The sequence below is a fragment of the Leptosomus discolor genome, chromosome 18 (genome assembly GCF_034619465.1).
Source record: "Leptosomus discolor isolate bLepDis1 chromosome 18, bLepDis1.hap2, whole genome shotgun sequence".
NCBI classification, from domain to species: domain Eukaryota; kingdom Metazoa; phylum Chordata; class Aves; order Leptosomiformes; family Leptosomidae; genus Leptosomus; species Leptosomus discolor.
The window spans coordinates 4,788,652-4,805,798 of NC_141408.1; the positions used below are offsets into that span (position 1 = coordinate 4,788,652).

At 50.2% G+C, this 17,147-nt stretch overlaps 1 protein-coding gene across 1 annotated transcript in view; it reads right to left on the reverse strand.

The window, feature by feature from the left end:
* Window positions 1-5,206: 5,206 nt before the first annotated feature.
* Window positions 5,207-17,147, reverse strand: part of MYBBP1A (MYB binding protein 1a) — a 61,444-nt gene continuing 49,503 nt past the window's right edge. The window contains exons 25-27 of the mRNA XM_086475050.1: window positions 9,035-9,136; window positions 7,786-7,910; window positions 5,207-5,841 (exon numbers count right to left, since the gene is read on the reverse strand). Coding sequence (XP_086331176.1) covers window positions 5,328-5,841; window positions 7,786-7,910; window positions 9,035-9,136 — 741 coding nt within the window. The 3' untranslated portion in view covers window positions 5,207-5,327. The remainder of the gene's footprint in view (window positions 5,842-7,785; window positions 7,911-9,034; window positions 9,137-17,147) is intronic.

The window sequence follows — 17,147 nt, forward strand, 5'->3', positions numbered from 1 at the left end:
GTGGTTATATGCGCTGACCAACAGATGCAGGTCAGGAGGAAATCCCTGTGGCCAGGCTTTCCACTGCCAAGAAGAGCCATAAAGTGAACCTGTTTGCTGGTGGCCAAGGGCAGAGGTGCCATGGGGCTGGCCAGACTGGGACACCCCTCACAGCACTGCCAGTCTGTTGGGAGAGTCACTGTCCCAATCCAAGCAACTAGGAGTGTCCTACCACCCCCAGCGCATGCTGCTGGTCTGCTAAACAGTGAACCAGCTGGTTTCCCACAAAGCCAAACACTACAAACTGTGTTAACACCCCAGTTTGAGCCAATTCCTGTAACCTCAGGGCTTCTGATTATGAGGCACATCTTTAGCTGACAGCAGAGAAATGCGCCATTACACCCTGCTTTCGGGAGACAGGTCCTCCTTTGCCTGAGAAAGGGAAATAAATAAAAATACAACTCACCATTCTGCATGCTGGACTTGCAGTGAAGTATTTCTGGAGACAGCAAGGCCAGGCATGTGTCTTTCCTGTCTTTTAGGGGTCTCCCAGGTATGTCTTGAGCTTGTCCCAGACCCTATCTTACACATGTGGAACAGCTAGGGATAAGCTTGGCCCTCATCTTGGCAGCAAAAGCAATGCTGGGAAAAAAAAAAATAAATCTCTGGTTGTGTTGTCCCACACTTCAAAAGTAAAAGCTGTTGCAGCTGCTTTTCTCTCGAAAAGGCCTGGCTGCTGCTGAGCTGATCACAGCCGTGGATCTGCCACTTAGCATCGCTGCTCCGAAGCATGTTGGCTGTGACATGAGTGCCAGTGCATTGCACTGCTGTGTGACACTGCCCACCCCACACGATCACGTTGCTGGCACAACAGGGCTTCTCCTACGTCACCAAGATCCCACCGCTACAGGGCGGCTAATCCCTCACCAGCCGTGTTAGCCGGGTGGCTGACCTCCCCTTCACCTTTACTCCCGCCACGGCAGAGGTTAGACAGCCACAGACTGCTCCAGACTGCTCTCCTCTGCAAGGATGCGAGCCAGAGGGGAGGGCAGCGACTTGAGCATGGCTGTTCCAGCAAAGGCTTGCCTTGGGACAGGTAGATTTCTAATCCCCTTTGCAGGGAGCCCATTTTACTGCCCAGCCTCACCTGACTGCCATGTGCAGCCTGACATCCCAGACAGGCCAGCCTTGTCCCAGCCTTTATGCCCTGTCCAAACCCTCCACTAGCAATTCAGCACTGACTCTTCTGCCAGTCATAGGCAGTGGAGAGAGTCTTAACACACCTTGGGACCAAACAATCATGACTTCAGTCTCCAGCCTTCAGCCAAGAAGCAGACACTGGCCTGGGAAAGGCAGTTCATGGCCCTGCCCCTCCCAGGACTCCCCCTGCCTGGGACAAAGGCCAGGCTCCAGCAGTGTCCCCGCAGAGGAGCTCCCTTGAGCTCAGTGCCACAGAGCCTGTGGCTATTTTCTTGCCTTCAGAAGAACCCTTGAGCTCTTATCACTGCCAAAGAGCGTCTGAGCCCGGGACAGCTGAAAAGAAAAGGCTTCATTAAAATCAAAGCATGCTCTATCCCCTAAAGCCCTAAAGGTCCAGCGACAGACAGGACATGAAATCAAGTAAAATTAAACCTTTGCAATTGTTAAAAGGCACAAATAAGTGCTGGTGAAACACAATTTGACTCGGTGGATTAGTGACTGCTTTCTATAAACTGCATCAAAGCCAGCCTAAAGTCAGGTAATTTAATTGGCAAACAAGTTGTTAGCAAAGCACAAGTCACACAATGCCTCGCAGCTTTCCCGTCCCTCTTCCCCATGACTGCTTTGGAAGCTGGGGACTAAACACGCATGTGAGCATGGCAGCCTCCATGCTGGCAAGGCGGAGGCCAAGTCAACCTCTCCAGCTTGGCAGCTGACGGCCGGCAGGACCCACCAACACCGGCTGGCATGGCTTCGGCCTCGTCCTTTGACCTCCCCTGGTCTCTTCCCAAAAGGACAGTGACAAACTGATCTGCCTGAACTCTTCACCTCTGCGACCCTGGCAGACACCCTGGAGCGGCTCAGCTAGCCTCCATGGCCCCCCAGCTCACACTCATGTGGGCAAGCACTCACCTGGCAGCAGTGGCCCCGCCAGGAGCATGGCAGCTCAAGGGTGCCCACGTGCTCTCTGCAGAGAGGTCCAGGTTCCTCCCCACCCTTTGCTGCCTGGATAGAGCTCTCTCATCCAGCTCGCTGTTAAGTCAAAGCCTGCTGTTTAAATCAGTCATATATTGGCAGCAGCAAGCACGAAAGAGTAGGTACAGAAAATGCCTATCCCTGGTAAAAGCCCTGGCCGTGCCACGTGCGGGGGAATTGGGCTGCAGCCTGCTGCGGCAGCGCTGCCGAGAGCACTGTGAGAGGCTCTTTCTGTAGCACTGTGACTTTCACCAGGACCTGCTGCTGTCCCGCAGCGTGGCTGCAATTGCATCGCTCAGCCTGCAAGTGGTGAAGAGCTCAAGCAGCCCCTCAAATAACACAGCGTGCTCTATGGAGCAGCAACCACAGCAGCTGAGGGGGAAAAACACTAGGCAAGGCTTCACCCCAAAAGGCTCACAGCGGCAGAAGCTCCTGTTCTGAGGCCACTACCTGCTCTGCCCAGCACCTGTCAGGCCCAGGAGCAGGCTCACATTCCCACAGAAGAGTGAGGTGGCACCATCCAAACTGGGGAGCCTGGTGTGGCATGGCCTTGGCACCACCCCGGGCTGCTCAAGGCCGTGTTGACTTGAGCATCAGGTTCAACTCCCACAACACAACCCCTGTCGCACATCCCAAAAAGACAGCCCCGTGGGCTCTAATGCTGTCTTCCCACCCCTAACACACCCACATACCTGTGTGCTTGCCTTGCTTCCCACCCACCACACCCACAGGCTGTTTCTCCTCTACTTCTGCAGGGGCAGCGATACAAAGTCCCGGGATGTTCTACTTACAGACACAGAAAGAAGGAAAGAAATCGTTAGCCAAGACAGTGTTCAGATGTGAAACCCCTGCTCCCCTCCAGAGCATCTCCGGATCATTAAACACAGATGGCCCTGACCTGCTGGCCTCCTGTATGCTGCATTTGCATAATGTATGAAAAGTCATCACTCAGGAGACATCTGGAGAGGCTTAGCTCGGATCGAGGTTTTAACAAGGCAATGAACCAGCTTTCAGCATTAAATGGCAGAGGCAGGGCAGCATCCCCAGTGCCAACACTCCCCTTTGAAGCAGAGGCGCCCTTTTTCTTGGAGACAAGGCTGGCTGTAATAATTGCCAATACCTTCTGACTGGAGACAAAGACTTGCAGCTCTTCTGCAGGCTGCAACAGCAGCTGTTCCAGTCAAGACCCTACAACAACCTTCAGATTCCTAAGTGGCTCAGGAGAAAAGGTCCAGCAGGACAAGTCCAGCCCTAAATTGCTCAAACAAGAGCGGGAGCACCACGCAGAGATGCAGGCACCAGCCACTTCACAGAAGGTCTGATCTGTTTTGTCCTGGCCACACACCTGCAGCCTAAGCCTCCAGCCTGCTTGGGGACCAGCGGCTTCTGCAAACCCTGCTGAGGCTGGAGGCCAACAGTGAGCAAGTGGGGGCAAAAGGAGAGCCTCCCTTCACACGCTAAGGGCCCTCGGCAACCTTGCAGAGCTCCCTTCACCTCCTGCCCCAGTTTGTGCCACTACCTGAAGGGCACTTGACTTGCAGAGTCCAGCTCCCATCTGCCTGCTCCTCTCCTCCAGGACACCCAAGGGCTGTGGCCTCCAAAGCAACAACCAAGGGCTCCTCAGTCCTGCCTCCCTTGCATGCCAGAGGAAGCCAGCTGTGGAGGCAGAAAGCAGAAGGCACGAAAGGAAGGGCATTCTTTGCTGAACCCTGCCAGCAGGCGGGCACGGCGTCTCCCGCCCTCACCTGCTGCTAACCGGAGCCAGCGCCCTCCTTCGGACGGGCGGCAGACCTGGCAGGATCACTGCTGACTCCGAGAGGAGAGGAAGGCTGCACCTACCCAGGGGTCTGCAACTGAACGCGTTTGCGTTGCTGCCAGCAGCTGTCTCCCAGGGAGCTTTATGCCATTTGAGAAAAGAACCATTGCAAAGGCAGATAGCCATGGGCAAACACAGCCCTTTGCAGCTCTTCTCTCACTCCCTCCAAAAGCAACATGACATTTCCAATGCCCTTATCTATGGCTGGTGGTACAGACCCACCTGCGGGACGAGAGGCACAGGCACAGCAGGACCAGCCCTGCTCCAGGGCCCTGCACGCTGCCAGCAGCCGCCTGTTTCTGACAGGAGCCAGCACCAAACTCCTCTGCAGGAGGAAGGAGAGCACCTGGGTCTTCATGGGGGCTGCTCCCTCGGATGCTGGGAGAGGAGGCAGGGCCAGCCACCAGCGCACACCTTCCAGCCTCCAGGAGCAAGGCGGTCAGCAGGCAGGGGTGAGGAGAGGAGGGAGGAGGCTTTACAGGCAACCCCAACATGAGTTGGGTTTCAAACACTTCGAGAGTCAGCTCTCAACAAGAATCAGGTACCCAGCACATCGGAGAATGGTGCTGGCGCTCTCCAAAGGGGTGCTGGCATTCTGGCACTCAGGAGCCTGGGGATACATAAGCAGATGCAATTCCAAGCAGTCACCTTCATAGACTGTTGTAAGCCTGGGGGTAAGAGGTGCCTTGCATGGCTGCACAGAGCCTGCTGCCCTGGCAGACTAGCAAATCGATCAACCATTTCAATTGTTTCACTGTTTTATTGATGTCCCTGTGCTATCACAGGGGCCATCACCCCTCCTTGCACCCAGCAGCGAAAAGGCAAGAAAGCCGGATCATAGTAGTTACTGATGACACCTGAGTGGCCAAATTGGATATGTTTGACCCTAGAATATGCATGTGCAAGCCCATTTAAGCCCAGGCATTTAAGAGGCAGCATCTCCCAGACAGGAAAAGCTCTGAGTACTGCTGGGCCGGGCAGAAATGTGCCTTTAGGGGTTACTTCTGAACCTCCCACAGGGCTTGACCACACGACTCAGCAGTGCCAGCACGCCTACCGCAAATGCCCAAGAAATCCAAACAAGCCTCTCACTTCTGCCTCGGGAAATTGTGGAGACAGGAGTTTGGCACTGCCAGAGAAGAGAGAGCGGGCATCTACCAGAGTCTGGAAGGTATGTGACCTCCTATAGCTCCCTATGCTCTAGGCTGAACCCTCCACACAAGTCAGACCTGCAACTTCAGAGCTCAGCATCATGGAACGTTTATTTAAAAGTCATGGAGTACTATAGTTATAAAAGATATTAAAAGAGTCCTCTGAGCCATACTAGCCATGCCAGGCCTGGGCAAGTTCATGGAGTTTACTCCTGCAGCACTGGAGTTTTTTTCTGTTTTCTTTTCTTCTTGGCTTTGCCCTGCTTCTGCTGGGTCTCCTGGCCAACACTCCCCTTGGTTTTCTTTGCAGCTGGGACCTGCTCAGCTTCACTGCCTGCATCACCTTTTCTTTTTCTGTTCATCTTTTTCTTCTTTTTCTTCTTCTTCTTGTCAGCCACAGCATCTCCTCCATTAACAGCTTCCTCCCCGCTGCCCATCACTGCCACTTCATTCTCCCTGACCCCTCTGTTCTGATTCTTGTGTTTGCTGCTACCGGGCACGAGGCCTTTCTTCTGCTTGGGGGTTTCTGTTCCCAGAGGCTGCTCCTCTGCAGTAGCTGGTTCTCCATCTTCACTAGCTACTGGTGCTACCCCGTTCTCCTGGATGCCTTTCTTGCGATTCTTGCGTTTCTTGGTCTCCGGCAGGAAGCCTTTCTTCTTTCGCTTAACTGGCTCTGCTTCCTGCGCAGCCTTGGTGGCTGTCTTCTCTTTCTTGGGCTTCCTGCAGAGAGAACACCAAAAATCAAGAGCAACTTAGTTTACAGCCAGGGAGCAATGTGATCCACGCTATAGGCAGTCCACGAACAGGCAAAAGCACAGGAAAGGTGCAGGAAGCACAGGCATGCTGCAAGGATGAGCGGTATCCCTGGAGGCGGCCGTCAGTCTGCACAGGGATTGGTTAAATGAACAACAGGAGCAGGACCAGGACTCATGAAGGCACCTGGAGACTTGAGGAAGAATCCCCGTTCCGCAGACCAGATAACGCTGTACGTACCACCACCTCAAACACATTCGCCTGCGGCCCTGCGCAAGGCTACCGAGACACTGTCTGTCTGTCCAAGGTGACAGTCCCAGCAAGGCCTTCGCTGTGCTAACAATCCCAAGAGGTCCTCCAGCAAGAAGCCTTGCAGACCATTCCAGTCTCATCTAGGCAGCCTTTGTGTGCTGTTCCCTGACGGAGTCCGTCAGCAGCTTCACCACTGCCCAGTCTATGCTGCTCGGCACCAGCTCAGCCCCCAGAGAGGAGGCCTGAAAAGGAACCAGGCTTCAGTTCCATGGCCTGGTTTTCAACATGAAGCTTTCTGGAGAGTGTTTCAAGCGGCGTCTCTTCAAGGTGGAAAAATGCCACCCTGACAACGTGACGTTAGCGCTTGCCTCTCGGCGCTTCCACCAGGATCCTGTGCACAAACCCACCTGCCGTAGGCTTGTTCCAACCCACCTGCGCAAAGGTCTCTGCCTGTCACAGCGAGACAGCACCAACGGTGACAGCAGGCTGCACCCCTGAACCCCAATCCCTTCCTCAGACAGCATGCACAAGCTCAGCGTTTCCCATCTTAGCAATCCCCCTCCTAGCCACGGTCTCTGCTAGCTCCTGAACTAGGCCATATGGTTGTGCCAGCCCTGGCAGCACGATACCAAGGGACCTATGTGAGACTGGAAAAGGGCCTGGCGCTGTGTCATCGGGCTGGGAGAGGCCACTGTGCCCTGCAAGCCCGTTCAAAGCATTAGAAGGGGCCACAACAGCTTCAGCTGCCTTGCATGACTCCTCCCTGCCTGCGAGCCCTCTCACAGTGAGCCACATGCAAGCGTTTCCCCCAGAGCCTCTTGATGAGCTGAGATACCACAGACCAGGCCACCCACACACTGGGACCTCAGCTCCCAGTCCCAAGCAGAGCACCCAGCATTCCCTCTCTGTCTCACTAAATGCTGCCAGCAGGAAGGGGAAACAAAAGTTCTGATTGCAAGCTATTGATAGAAAGGAGGAAAAGATCCTACACTTTTTTTTGCCCTGGAGCAAAAGTCAAATCCAGCTGCCATCTAACGCAGGAGCACTAAAGCATAAACACTGACTGCTCCCCAGCTTACAGAGCTGCAAGGCAACCACTCCAAGCATCAGGCTGGGGATCCAATCGCTAAGGAGCCCAAAAATCACTGGAGAGGACTGAAGGTCCTGGCACATACTGTCTGGTATCCAGTCACTTCCCAGGACAAGTAGTCATTCCCTCCAGCCTCACATTTGCAGAGTCAATCCATAGGGATGTGGTAGGAGCTTAAAGACTCATGCTAGCCTAGAAATTCCTCTGCAGCTTTGGCAATGGCTCTTAAACCAGGCCACCACTTGGGACCACTGAAAGCAGGCACTGTACCCTTGGCTGATCAGCTGTCTCACCTCTACTGGCAAGACATGCCTTACAATCCTTTCCCATCAAGGACCACTCCTAAGCCTGTAAGCACCGGAACAATGAGCCTAGCATTGTTCCAAACAAGCACAACAACAAGCGTTTCAACCTCACCAACCCCGGAGCTCCATTTAACTCAAACTCCAGCCTAAGCTCAGTGCCTTGACTTCTTTTCTCTTCCTTCTTCCCCACACCAGTGAAGGCAAGCAGGACAGGCAGGCAGCGCCCCAGGCAAGCCAAGAAGCCAGAGTGCCAAGTGTACATACGTGTAATTCAGCCAGCGCATGACATTCCAGTAGAGAGAGTCAAGACGTGCCGAATTCCCGATGCCTCCTGGCTGGTTCAGAGCTACCAGCACTTTGTCCAACTCCGTCAACTTCACTGGCAGCTTCTGCAAGAGGCAAGTACAAACGGATCATCTGCAGAGTGAACGCAGAAGGGGCGCTAAGAGCAGCAGCGCACAGGCCATCCTCGGGATAAGACTATAGCAGGAATAACCAATCCTGCCCAGCTTGCCCTAAGCCCACCTGCAACACCACTTTAATTTGGGGGCAAAAATTGGTGAGTCGCACCATGCCATCAGGTACAGAGTTTGCTTGAAAACTTGGTCTCCAGCATGAGAGGCGTGAGTCTAACAGCTAGAAGTGCACTGACATAAAAGGGACTGAAAGGTCCCTTGGTCCCCTTTTCTTTTCAGTCCATGGCTGGGAGCAGGGGGAAGATGACACATGACTATGTACCTATCTAAAAGAAAAAGCAGCAGCATTTTCAGTCTGGTTTCTAAAGGACACAATCATGCTGCCTCTGGCTGCCTCTAAAGCTTCCGTAACCCACTGGATAATTTCAGTAAAACCAGACAGAAAGGGGCGTCTGAAAAGCTATTCAGTTCCTACAAGAGCCTTGGAAATAATCTCTCTCCTCCACCCACTTTCCTATTAGATCTTCACAAAGAAACAGGCTGTGGTGTGAGCTCAGTGCTTATCAGTAGGAAACTGGGCTTCAGCAATTCTGCTGCTTGTGGTGTTTTGCCGCAGTGAATAAGACCATGTTGGAGACTTATTTTGTCACCTATAGAAAATCCTCTCACGTTCAAAAAAGCTGTTTTTCATTAGGGAAAACAAAGCCCCAGAACAAAGCTCCACTCCCGCTCACAAAGCTTCTGAGTAAGTCTCAGGTTTGGGGAATCAAAATCGCTGGGGTTCAGTGGAGAGGCCAGAGCAATCATCTGGGACAAAACCCAGCTCACCCTCACAGCCTCCCAGGCCGTTTTTCTGCTGATAAGAAAGAAGATGCCACATGTGTTGGTGGTACACTGCACAAATCCTTCAACAAGCGCTCAGGGACCAGCTCACAAGATCTATGGATCACTCCTTCAGACTTGAGAGCTTTTCTGTCCTCAAATCCAGCTGGGAATTCCCTCCAGGGGTACCTTCGGTAAAAAATGAGGTGGGATGTAGAGGCCTTGCTGGTATTCAGAAGAACAGCCATTTGCCACAGATCAGGTCACATACTCACCTGCTCTGTCACAGTTTTGAGGAGGAAGTTCAACAGCTCCAAGCTCTTGGCAACTTTCTCTTTCTCAGCCTTCAGGATACACTTGCCAACCGTTTTCAAACTCTGCAAATTAAATGGGGAGATAGAGAAGAAGCATGCATTAAATGGGGAAACAAATCACTCCTTTCAGGAGAATGCAGAAAATGAGTAGCAGTCGGCAGGATTAACCTGTTGCCAAAATAACTCTGGAACACAAAACCCACCAAACTCTGGAAATGCTCAGGAGGGTACATGGTGGAAGCTGCTGATGCCCAGGTTAATAAGAAACCACTGGACAAGGTAAGAGCGAGCATACCACAAAGGCACAACGCTGCTGCTGCTCTCCCTAGTTTCTAAGCTAAAGCACAACTAGAGACATATTGCTGCCTCCTGGAGAAAAAGAGGAAAGGCAATATCTGCCCCTGCCCTGGAAAGGCCAGGAGGCTGCCAGACAACAGACTCACCTGAGGGACAACAGCTACTCAGGTGCAGAAGCTGGGATTTACATGTAAAGTGCTAATGCAAAAATCCATTAACACTTACGCCTAGGAAATCCCAGTTGCCAGCACTAGAACAGGGCTTGTCAATCAAGCTTAAATTCACTGAAATGACGAAGAGAAAAATCTCATCTCTTTGTGTTCCTTTTATGTGCTGCAGGGTTTCTGAGACACTGAAAGGTCTGGCTTAGAGGAAAATCACTCCAAAGATAGGTCAAATAAAAGCCAGAGTTATTTACAAGTGGAGAAGGGCAGAAAATAGCCATAAAAAAGCAGCTGGATCAAAGAGGCGGCCCCACGGCTCAGGGGCACTGATCCCCTGCCTGCAGCTCGTCCTCGCAGCCCCGCTTGCACGGCTTCCCCACTCGGTATCTGTGCGGATGCACACACCACAGCAAGCCCCCAGCTGGCACAGACTACACTAACACGAGATAGGATTTGCAGGGACCCGCTTATTGTAGACAGGGGTGTGCCCCATCCCAGCCTATTTCTCTGGAGGAGGCTGCACCCGTGGCCAAGCCTGCCTTTGCTTGGAATTTGAACACACCAACCCAGCCAAGGGGCAAGGCCCACCCCAGGCTCAGCATCCTCGGTCCCTCAGGCAACACGCATCGCTGATAAGTCACTGCACCAAACCTGCCCCCGGCGGTGGAAGGTTGTACTTCTCCAGGAGATGCTATCTCTCCCAGGAGACCATCTGCTGCTTTTGCTCCATTCAGACTGGAAGTAATTTTAAGGATTCTGAGCAAACTATTCTCTATCTATATCAGCATAAAGACGGCAAACGAAGTAAAAATCCTTGCAAACACTGAGAGAAGCAAGAGATTTATTCCCCAAAGCAAGCTCTTTCAGTAGTGACGCCCACAACAGAAGAACAGCGATGGCCAGCAAGAACGTAAGGAACACTTTTAGCAGAAAAAGTTGGGAGATCAGATAACATATCTGCAGGAACAGCAGCCTTCAAGTAGAATTATCTACTACCTGTACAGGAGTCCACACCCTGGGAGTATCTTTTTTAAATAATAAAGACACAGTTATTTCCTGACCTGGATGGTCCACTCAAGCCCTGTACTGGAAAGCCACCATGTTCTGCTTGCTGGAATTCATGCTGCAACTTCATCTGACTATCAGTAACTTGCTAATTACTCTCTCCTGATATAGATAGATGTGCTGCAACTCTATTCCAGAGCTGTCATTAACCTACAAGGTCATACACCTCAGCAGCTCTAAAGTCTCTCAGGTAGGATGAGAAACAAATATAGGATGTGTGGTTAAATAAATAAATAAATAGATAGATCTTCACATGTAGGCTATAACACCCCACGGACCATGCACACTCCATTTACTAGGCTGACCACAATGGATCATCATCAAATCAATAATGAAAACAAAACAGCCTGATTCGCATAAAAATTTTCTTTGCAGTTTGAAGAACAAGGTATTGCCAGGCTAACGGTCATTACTTGTGGTTAAAGTAGCTCTCAGAGAAACTATTAAGTTGAGATCCCTTTTTTGCAAAGTTGTGTGCAAGTTCCCAGTGAGAGAAAATCAGTATGGCTTGTCAGCTCTTCAGGACAAGAGGAATCAGGGCAGTACTGTGAGAAAGAGCCACAGTGAAGTCAACTGTCAATTCATCCTAATATACAAACATTTTAGAATTAAGAAGGTGTTAAAAACAAATTGCATTTTCTCTTCACTGTAGATGAGTGATGTTGACGACTGCATTTAAATTGCGCTGGCTTGGCTCTGTCTGTCCTGGCTGCCATCCCTACTTCCCAGAATTGCCCTGGTGCTTTGAAGGGTTTGAAACAAAACCTGCTGAAGTCGACAGAAAAGTCTTATAGCTCTGAACAACACCTGAGGGGCTGACTTTCAGAAGTCTGCAAGCAGTTTTCAGGTGCTCGGGAAATTGGGACGTGCGTCTAGTTTGAGGTGCTCAGCCAAAATCCTGCAGACCTGTAGAACGAAAAGCGTGGCTTGCCCAGCTGGAGATGGAAGGTGTCGCTGGTCTAGCAACATTAGTAGTGTAAGACTAAGCATCTATATTAAAAGCAGTGTTTTGCATGAGTCTGGAAACATAAGCACAGTTCCACCAGCATAAATAGCCAGAAGCAATCCTGTACAATTTAGGTGCTCTGCAAACAAATAGCTCCCTACTGAAATGGATCACTTTGAAACAGCTCTCAAAGACCAGGAAGGAACAAGGAAGAGGCTGGGGGTGGGTGGAGAAGCCAAAGGAGCAGCAAAGAAGCAGCAGATAATTCATTCCTACAGAATGCACAATTTTCTCTAGTCCAGAAGCAGGAAGGATTTGCTTTAAGGAAGCTGGATGCAAACACAAGTCTCACTATTTCTTCCCTGCAAAGGCTGTAAAAGAACTTTACTCCAAAGAGCGCACAAATGCCAGGACCTCTCTATGTGGTACGGTTGAGACTGTCAAGCCTCCTTAAAGACTTGAGTCCAATTCCGGCTCAGCTCAGCGTCCCTTACTGCCCTGATCTCATCCCCGCTGTCTCACAGCGCTTCCCCAATACGCGTCACACGAGACGGTTATCTTCTGTCACGCACTGCTTCGCTCTTGTCCCCCCATAGCAGGGAGCGCACCCAGTGGAGCTTCGATGGGATTTGTGTTCGCACACGACACCAACACAAACACCCTGCGCTCCAGTTATGTAAAAGAAGCTGACTTTGGAGTGGGGCTGCTGGCAAGCCTCGGGGAACGGCTGAAATCCCAAGTCTCTTCAACGGGAACTGGGTCCAAGCCTCAAAAGCAGCTTTTCCAAGTATTTTGTCACAACTTCTTGCTACATAAGGTACCGACCATTGTCTGTATGTTGTGGGTTCGCACAGCAGATTGCTCTGGTCTGCTCCCTCGCTCAGCTACCTGAAAGATGAAATTAGCACTGCCGCTCCAATGGCGTAGGTCAATCATTTTACAGGCCTGCCATGATTTCATTTGGGGAATGTATAAAATACAATCATAAAATTAAAGCAAAAGCTATTATATAACAGATGGCAAACTGCAACACATGTCAAATGCCTTAAAAAGCAAAGTAGTATTTCAGTCGTCTGCAGCATCCTTAGAGTCGTCTGCAGCATCCTTAGGGGAGACGCAGAAACCGATTAGATCACAAAAGACTTGCACAAGGTTGGCAAGTATCTCCATTTTACATAGCAAGAACGAGGCACAAAGCAGGGGTTTTGCTTCCAGCTATGCTACAGGTCAGTGGTGGAGGGTTAAGGGAAAACCCAGAAGAACTTGTCTAACCACCTGTTCTGTGATTCTCTGCCATGTGCTGTTCACAAAGGTATCCAACTCTCCCTTCCCCTACCCTCTGAGAGCATTACCCACCTAAGAATCACATAATTCAACCACTCAATACTAAATGCAGAGAGGCAATGCGACACACTCAACAGCTACACTTGCATCACTTGCTGAGTACGTTGGTTTTCTCCCATTTTCTGCTTTTCTTACTCTGCTCCTTCAGCAACAGCAGAGTCCCACCTTACAGGGAATCTCAGTTCCAGCTACAGCTCAGTAATACCTGTGACAGTTAATCGTGCCTGTACATCTGAGCTGTCAGCAGATCTGGGCAGGTCATTTTCCAAAAGGAAAAAATAGGGAGGCAGTTTTCACAGCTGCAACTCCCATCTCATCTCAAGCCAATACAGCAATACCGTTCCTGCCTCACCCTACATGGTTTCAGCCGGCAGAGGTGGTTTGTCTTGTTATGTCAAACACACTGCTTCCAAAAGCCTCTGTCTGTTTCTGGTGGAGGGCCCTCCTGGATCCAAAGTTCTCTGCTTCTAGGATTTCTACAAGGAGAACAACACACCCCTAGCATCTTATCAATCAGTGTTTTTCCTTATATTCCTAATTCCTGTATCACACATGGACGTATCCCAACTACTGCAGGATCCAACCTTCATTCCATCTCTCATTGCACTTCACAGCATTCCTTCATCTTCACAAAGTACAGAACAAGTTTGTTAAGAGCACAGAAGGTGAATACCTGCAGAAATTCAGTCATACAAGTAGGACAGAGGGCTGGCAGCTAGTTAACCACACAGCTCCATGCCTCAGTTTCCCAGGCAGGATTTTAGTCTAAGACCAAGACCCCCCTGAAATGTGCCATACAGCAAAAAGTAGTGCATGTGCATCTAGAGCCAAATTCAGCATCCCAGCCACTGCCTGACTTTCCCTGCAGGGGAGATGGCAATATGCTGTCACATGGAGCCAGGCAATGTTTCTGGAAGTCTCCACATTCACACCCGCCTGCAATCTCGGCCTGCCTGCACCTCTGCCCCTTCAACTTAGGAGACACTGCAGCACCTCAAGAGTGCAGAGGAGTATTCTGCTAGCAAGAGACGAGCACGTTTCCTAACTGGAAGCTTGAACACCATTTAACATTCATGCATTCACAGCACGTCCTTCAGCCTGTTTCATTGTTCAAAACAAACAGCCCTTCCCCTCCGTGGGATCAGCCTGACAGATCCATCACTGCTCCGTGAGCTGGAGAAGCCCGGCCAACCTGCATTCTTTCCGCATGCTGCGCTATCTCCATCCTTCCCCCTCCTCCCCCATAACAGACCTGATGCTGATGGATAAATGTGCAGATTCATGGCTGAATACAGTGCCAAGTGCCTTCTGCAAAACACATACCTCCACCCACCCTGCACGACCTTACACCCCCTGGCAAAGCCCAAGATTGCTAAGGTAAACTCTCTTCTCCAGCAGCAAACAGTTCAGCAGAATTTCCACCCTACTGAACGTCCACAGTCACGAGAAAGCACTGAGGAGGTCTGATCTCAGTACGCTGGCTGCTTCCACACCGACGGTGAAAGGTAAAGCTCTGCCCTAGCTCCACGCTGCACGCAGGGTCCCAGACCAACTACACAACCTGGCATTCTGCTGCTGTTGTGGCTCAGGTCCTTATGGTGGGGTCACACCCAGAGGGGCCCCAGCAAGTCGGTCTGGGGCCCTACAAGCACGTGCCTACTACCTGAGCCAAAGCACAAGGTTTCCCATGTCCACATACAGGTAAACTGAGAGGTTTGGGAGGGGTACAGCCTTCCTCTGCTATGTAGAGGCTAATAACCAACTGACAACCAAATGAAGTATTTTAGTATTCCGAATGCTTATGGCTCCTATTATTATCCGATGTAAGCACCTTCGCCTCACCTGTAATTACGCTCACATTTCTCCTGGGAGGCAAGAGGCAAGCCAGCATCATTCCCTCCATTTCACAGAGGCTCAGAGAGGCCAAATAACATGACAGAGACACGCAGACCGTGACAGCCAGGAATCAGCTCTGAGCTTCCCAAAACCCAGACAAGCCACCCCCAAATCCTTCCTTTCATAACAACATTCACTATACAATAGAAGAGCCCAAGCTAGAACTTAGGGCTAAATCATGGAAGACAAAGAAAGGAGGAGGCAAGAGTATGCCTCTTCACCCCAGTTTCCATCTCTCCACAGAGCCAGATCCATTTCCAACTCCGTGTACACAAGCCCACATGGAGAGATTCTCACGCCACCCACCTGAACAGCACAGCAGCTGCTGCCGAGAGCACTTAAAGGAGGAAAAGAAGCACTGACAGTCCCTCCTCCCTCCGATCTCTCTCACTAAGTTTCTGAAGACTGAAAGTGTAAATGTTTAAAACTTTTTCTCCTTGTATCTCTAACAGAAACAAGTTGTCAAGAAATGCTCACAAAGGGAAGGGAACCACCAAGTTTCTGCTTGTCCCTGACTGAGAGAGAGAGGGAAGGTAGGTGACTAAGCAGACCCACATGCTGAAGGGTATAACTAAAGAGCATTTTTTGCAATGTTTGTTTTGGCTGTTATTAGAGGGAGGAGCCCAAAATCCAAAAGCCATTCTCACAGAAAATGTCAATGCTTTCCCAAGTTTAAAGATCTGGGTTTTTTTTTTTTCCCCATAGACCATATGAAAATGTAGCAGGGAAAAACCATACAGGACGGCTGAGGGAACAAAGGAGAATGAATTCTCCACAGAGACATCCAGTATTCTGAAAGCACGTCAAAGATATCAGTTAAATCACTACTGGCCTCATTTTACAAGCTAAGAGGCTGAGAAAGGGCAATGAATTAAGAATTTATAAAGACGGACAGATAAAAGTTCAAGCAATCTTCAAGAAAAAAAATTGAAGAATGGCTTTTTTAGAGTTTTGATGAAGTCACTGTTAATAATTTATCTCCCTACAAATTAAGACACTGATAATCAAATGTGATGCCCTTCAGAAATGAAGGGCATGTCTACACTGGAAGTCTATATAGTATATCCTTGTCTCTCCCCCACATTCTGTGTAGCTCCAGCTACTTACTTTAAATCCCCAGCTGAACAACACAATAGCAACAAAACCCTCTAATACCGTACAATAAAAGTCTTCAGAGAGCACGCAGTAACTTAATGATACGAGTCTTGGAAAGGAGGTCTTGGGTTATCTCCACCATCCCTTGCACAGGCTGTGTAAGCCCCCGTCTGTCTACATTCACGCCGTTCTACAGAAACACAGTTGCCTGCCCAGTCCAAGTCTAACAGCCTAAGTGGAAGGAGGCATCACATGCATCTCATGAGGGTTATGTGCATATTTATCCGAAAGTCTCCAATACTGGTGACTTGGAGTGCTTTGGTCTTGCACGGAGCTGAGGTATCAGATTCTGTGAGGATTTTTACATTCCAGGATGCCTTGATGCCATTCTGGTTTCAAACAGCCAAGTTGAACACTATCTACTCTGCCCGTCCCTTATGACAATGACAAAACAAGCAAAGGAAAAAATAGTAGCAAAGTTGGGCCGTTCCTGTGATGTACTTACTGCAGAAGACGGACAAAGGAAACCCTCAGGAAACTGCTGTGTACAAGTCAGAGAAAGAAGTTTTACCAACAGTTTTCTGAGGGCTGTTTCGTTTTGAAGTTGCTCAGCAGCGAAAACACACATTTTCTGGAATATTCCTCAAAATGCTTTCCCACTTCCCGCTGACTTTCACAGTGTAACTGGGAGTTTCAGCATAAGGTGGGAGTTACACAAAGCACCTCAGTTCAGGAGGGCAAGCCAGTCCCTGGGAAAGGGATGACATAAAAAGATAATGAAAGTATGTATTCAGATCCTGGAGCTTCCTGCCCCAAATCTGTCAGTGAGTTACTGAAAAATTGGCACGGCTTCAAGATCACTCTAATGCCAAGACAGCAATTTTGTAACATATCAGAAAGAAAAGAGAAATATTTCTAACAAGGGGAACAAACACCAAAATGTGCCTGCTACGACAACTGGGAAAGCTGAAAGACCAAATTGAGAGGCGCTTGACAGAGTCAAACACACAGGGAGCGAGCCCTGCAGCAACCCCTCCAAGATCCCTCCCCAAAACCGTGTGACAGTTCCCTGCATCAAGTGGGGAACTCGGGCCTCCTGGGTTCTGCCATTGGCCTCACTGCATGACCCCGGGCAGTCTGAACTCACAGCAACCAGCATCCTCCTTAGATAACACGGGGAGAGAGATGCTTCCAACACACTGGGCTGTTCTGAAGCCAAGTTAAGAAACAGACTGTCCACACAGAAGGCGGGTCTCTGGGATGTCTC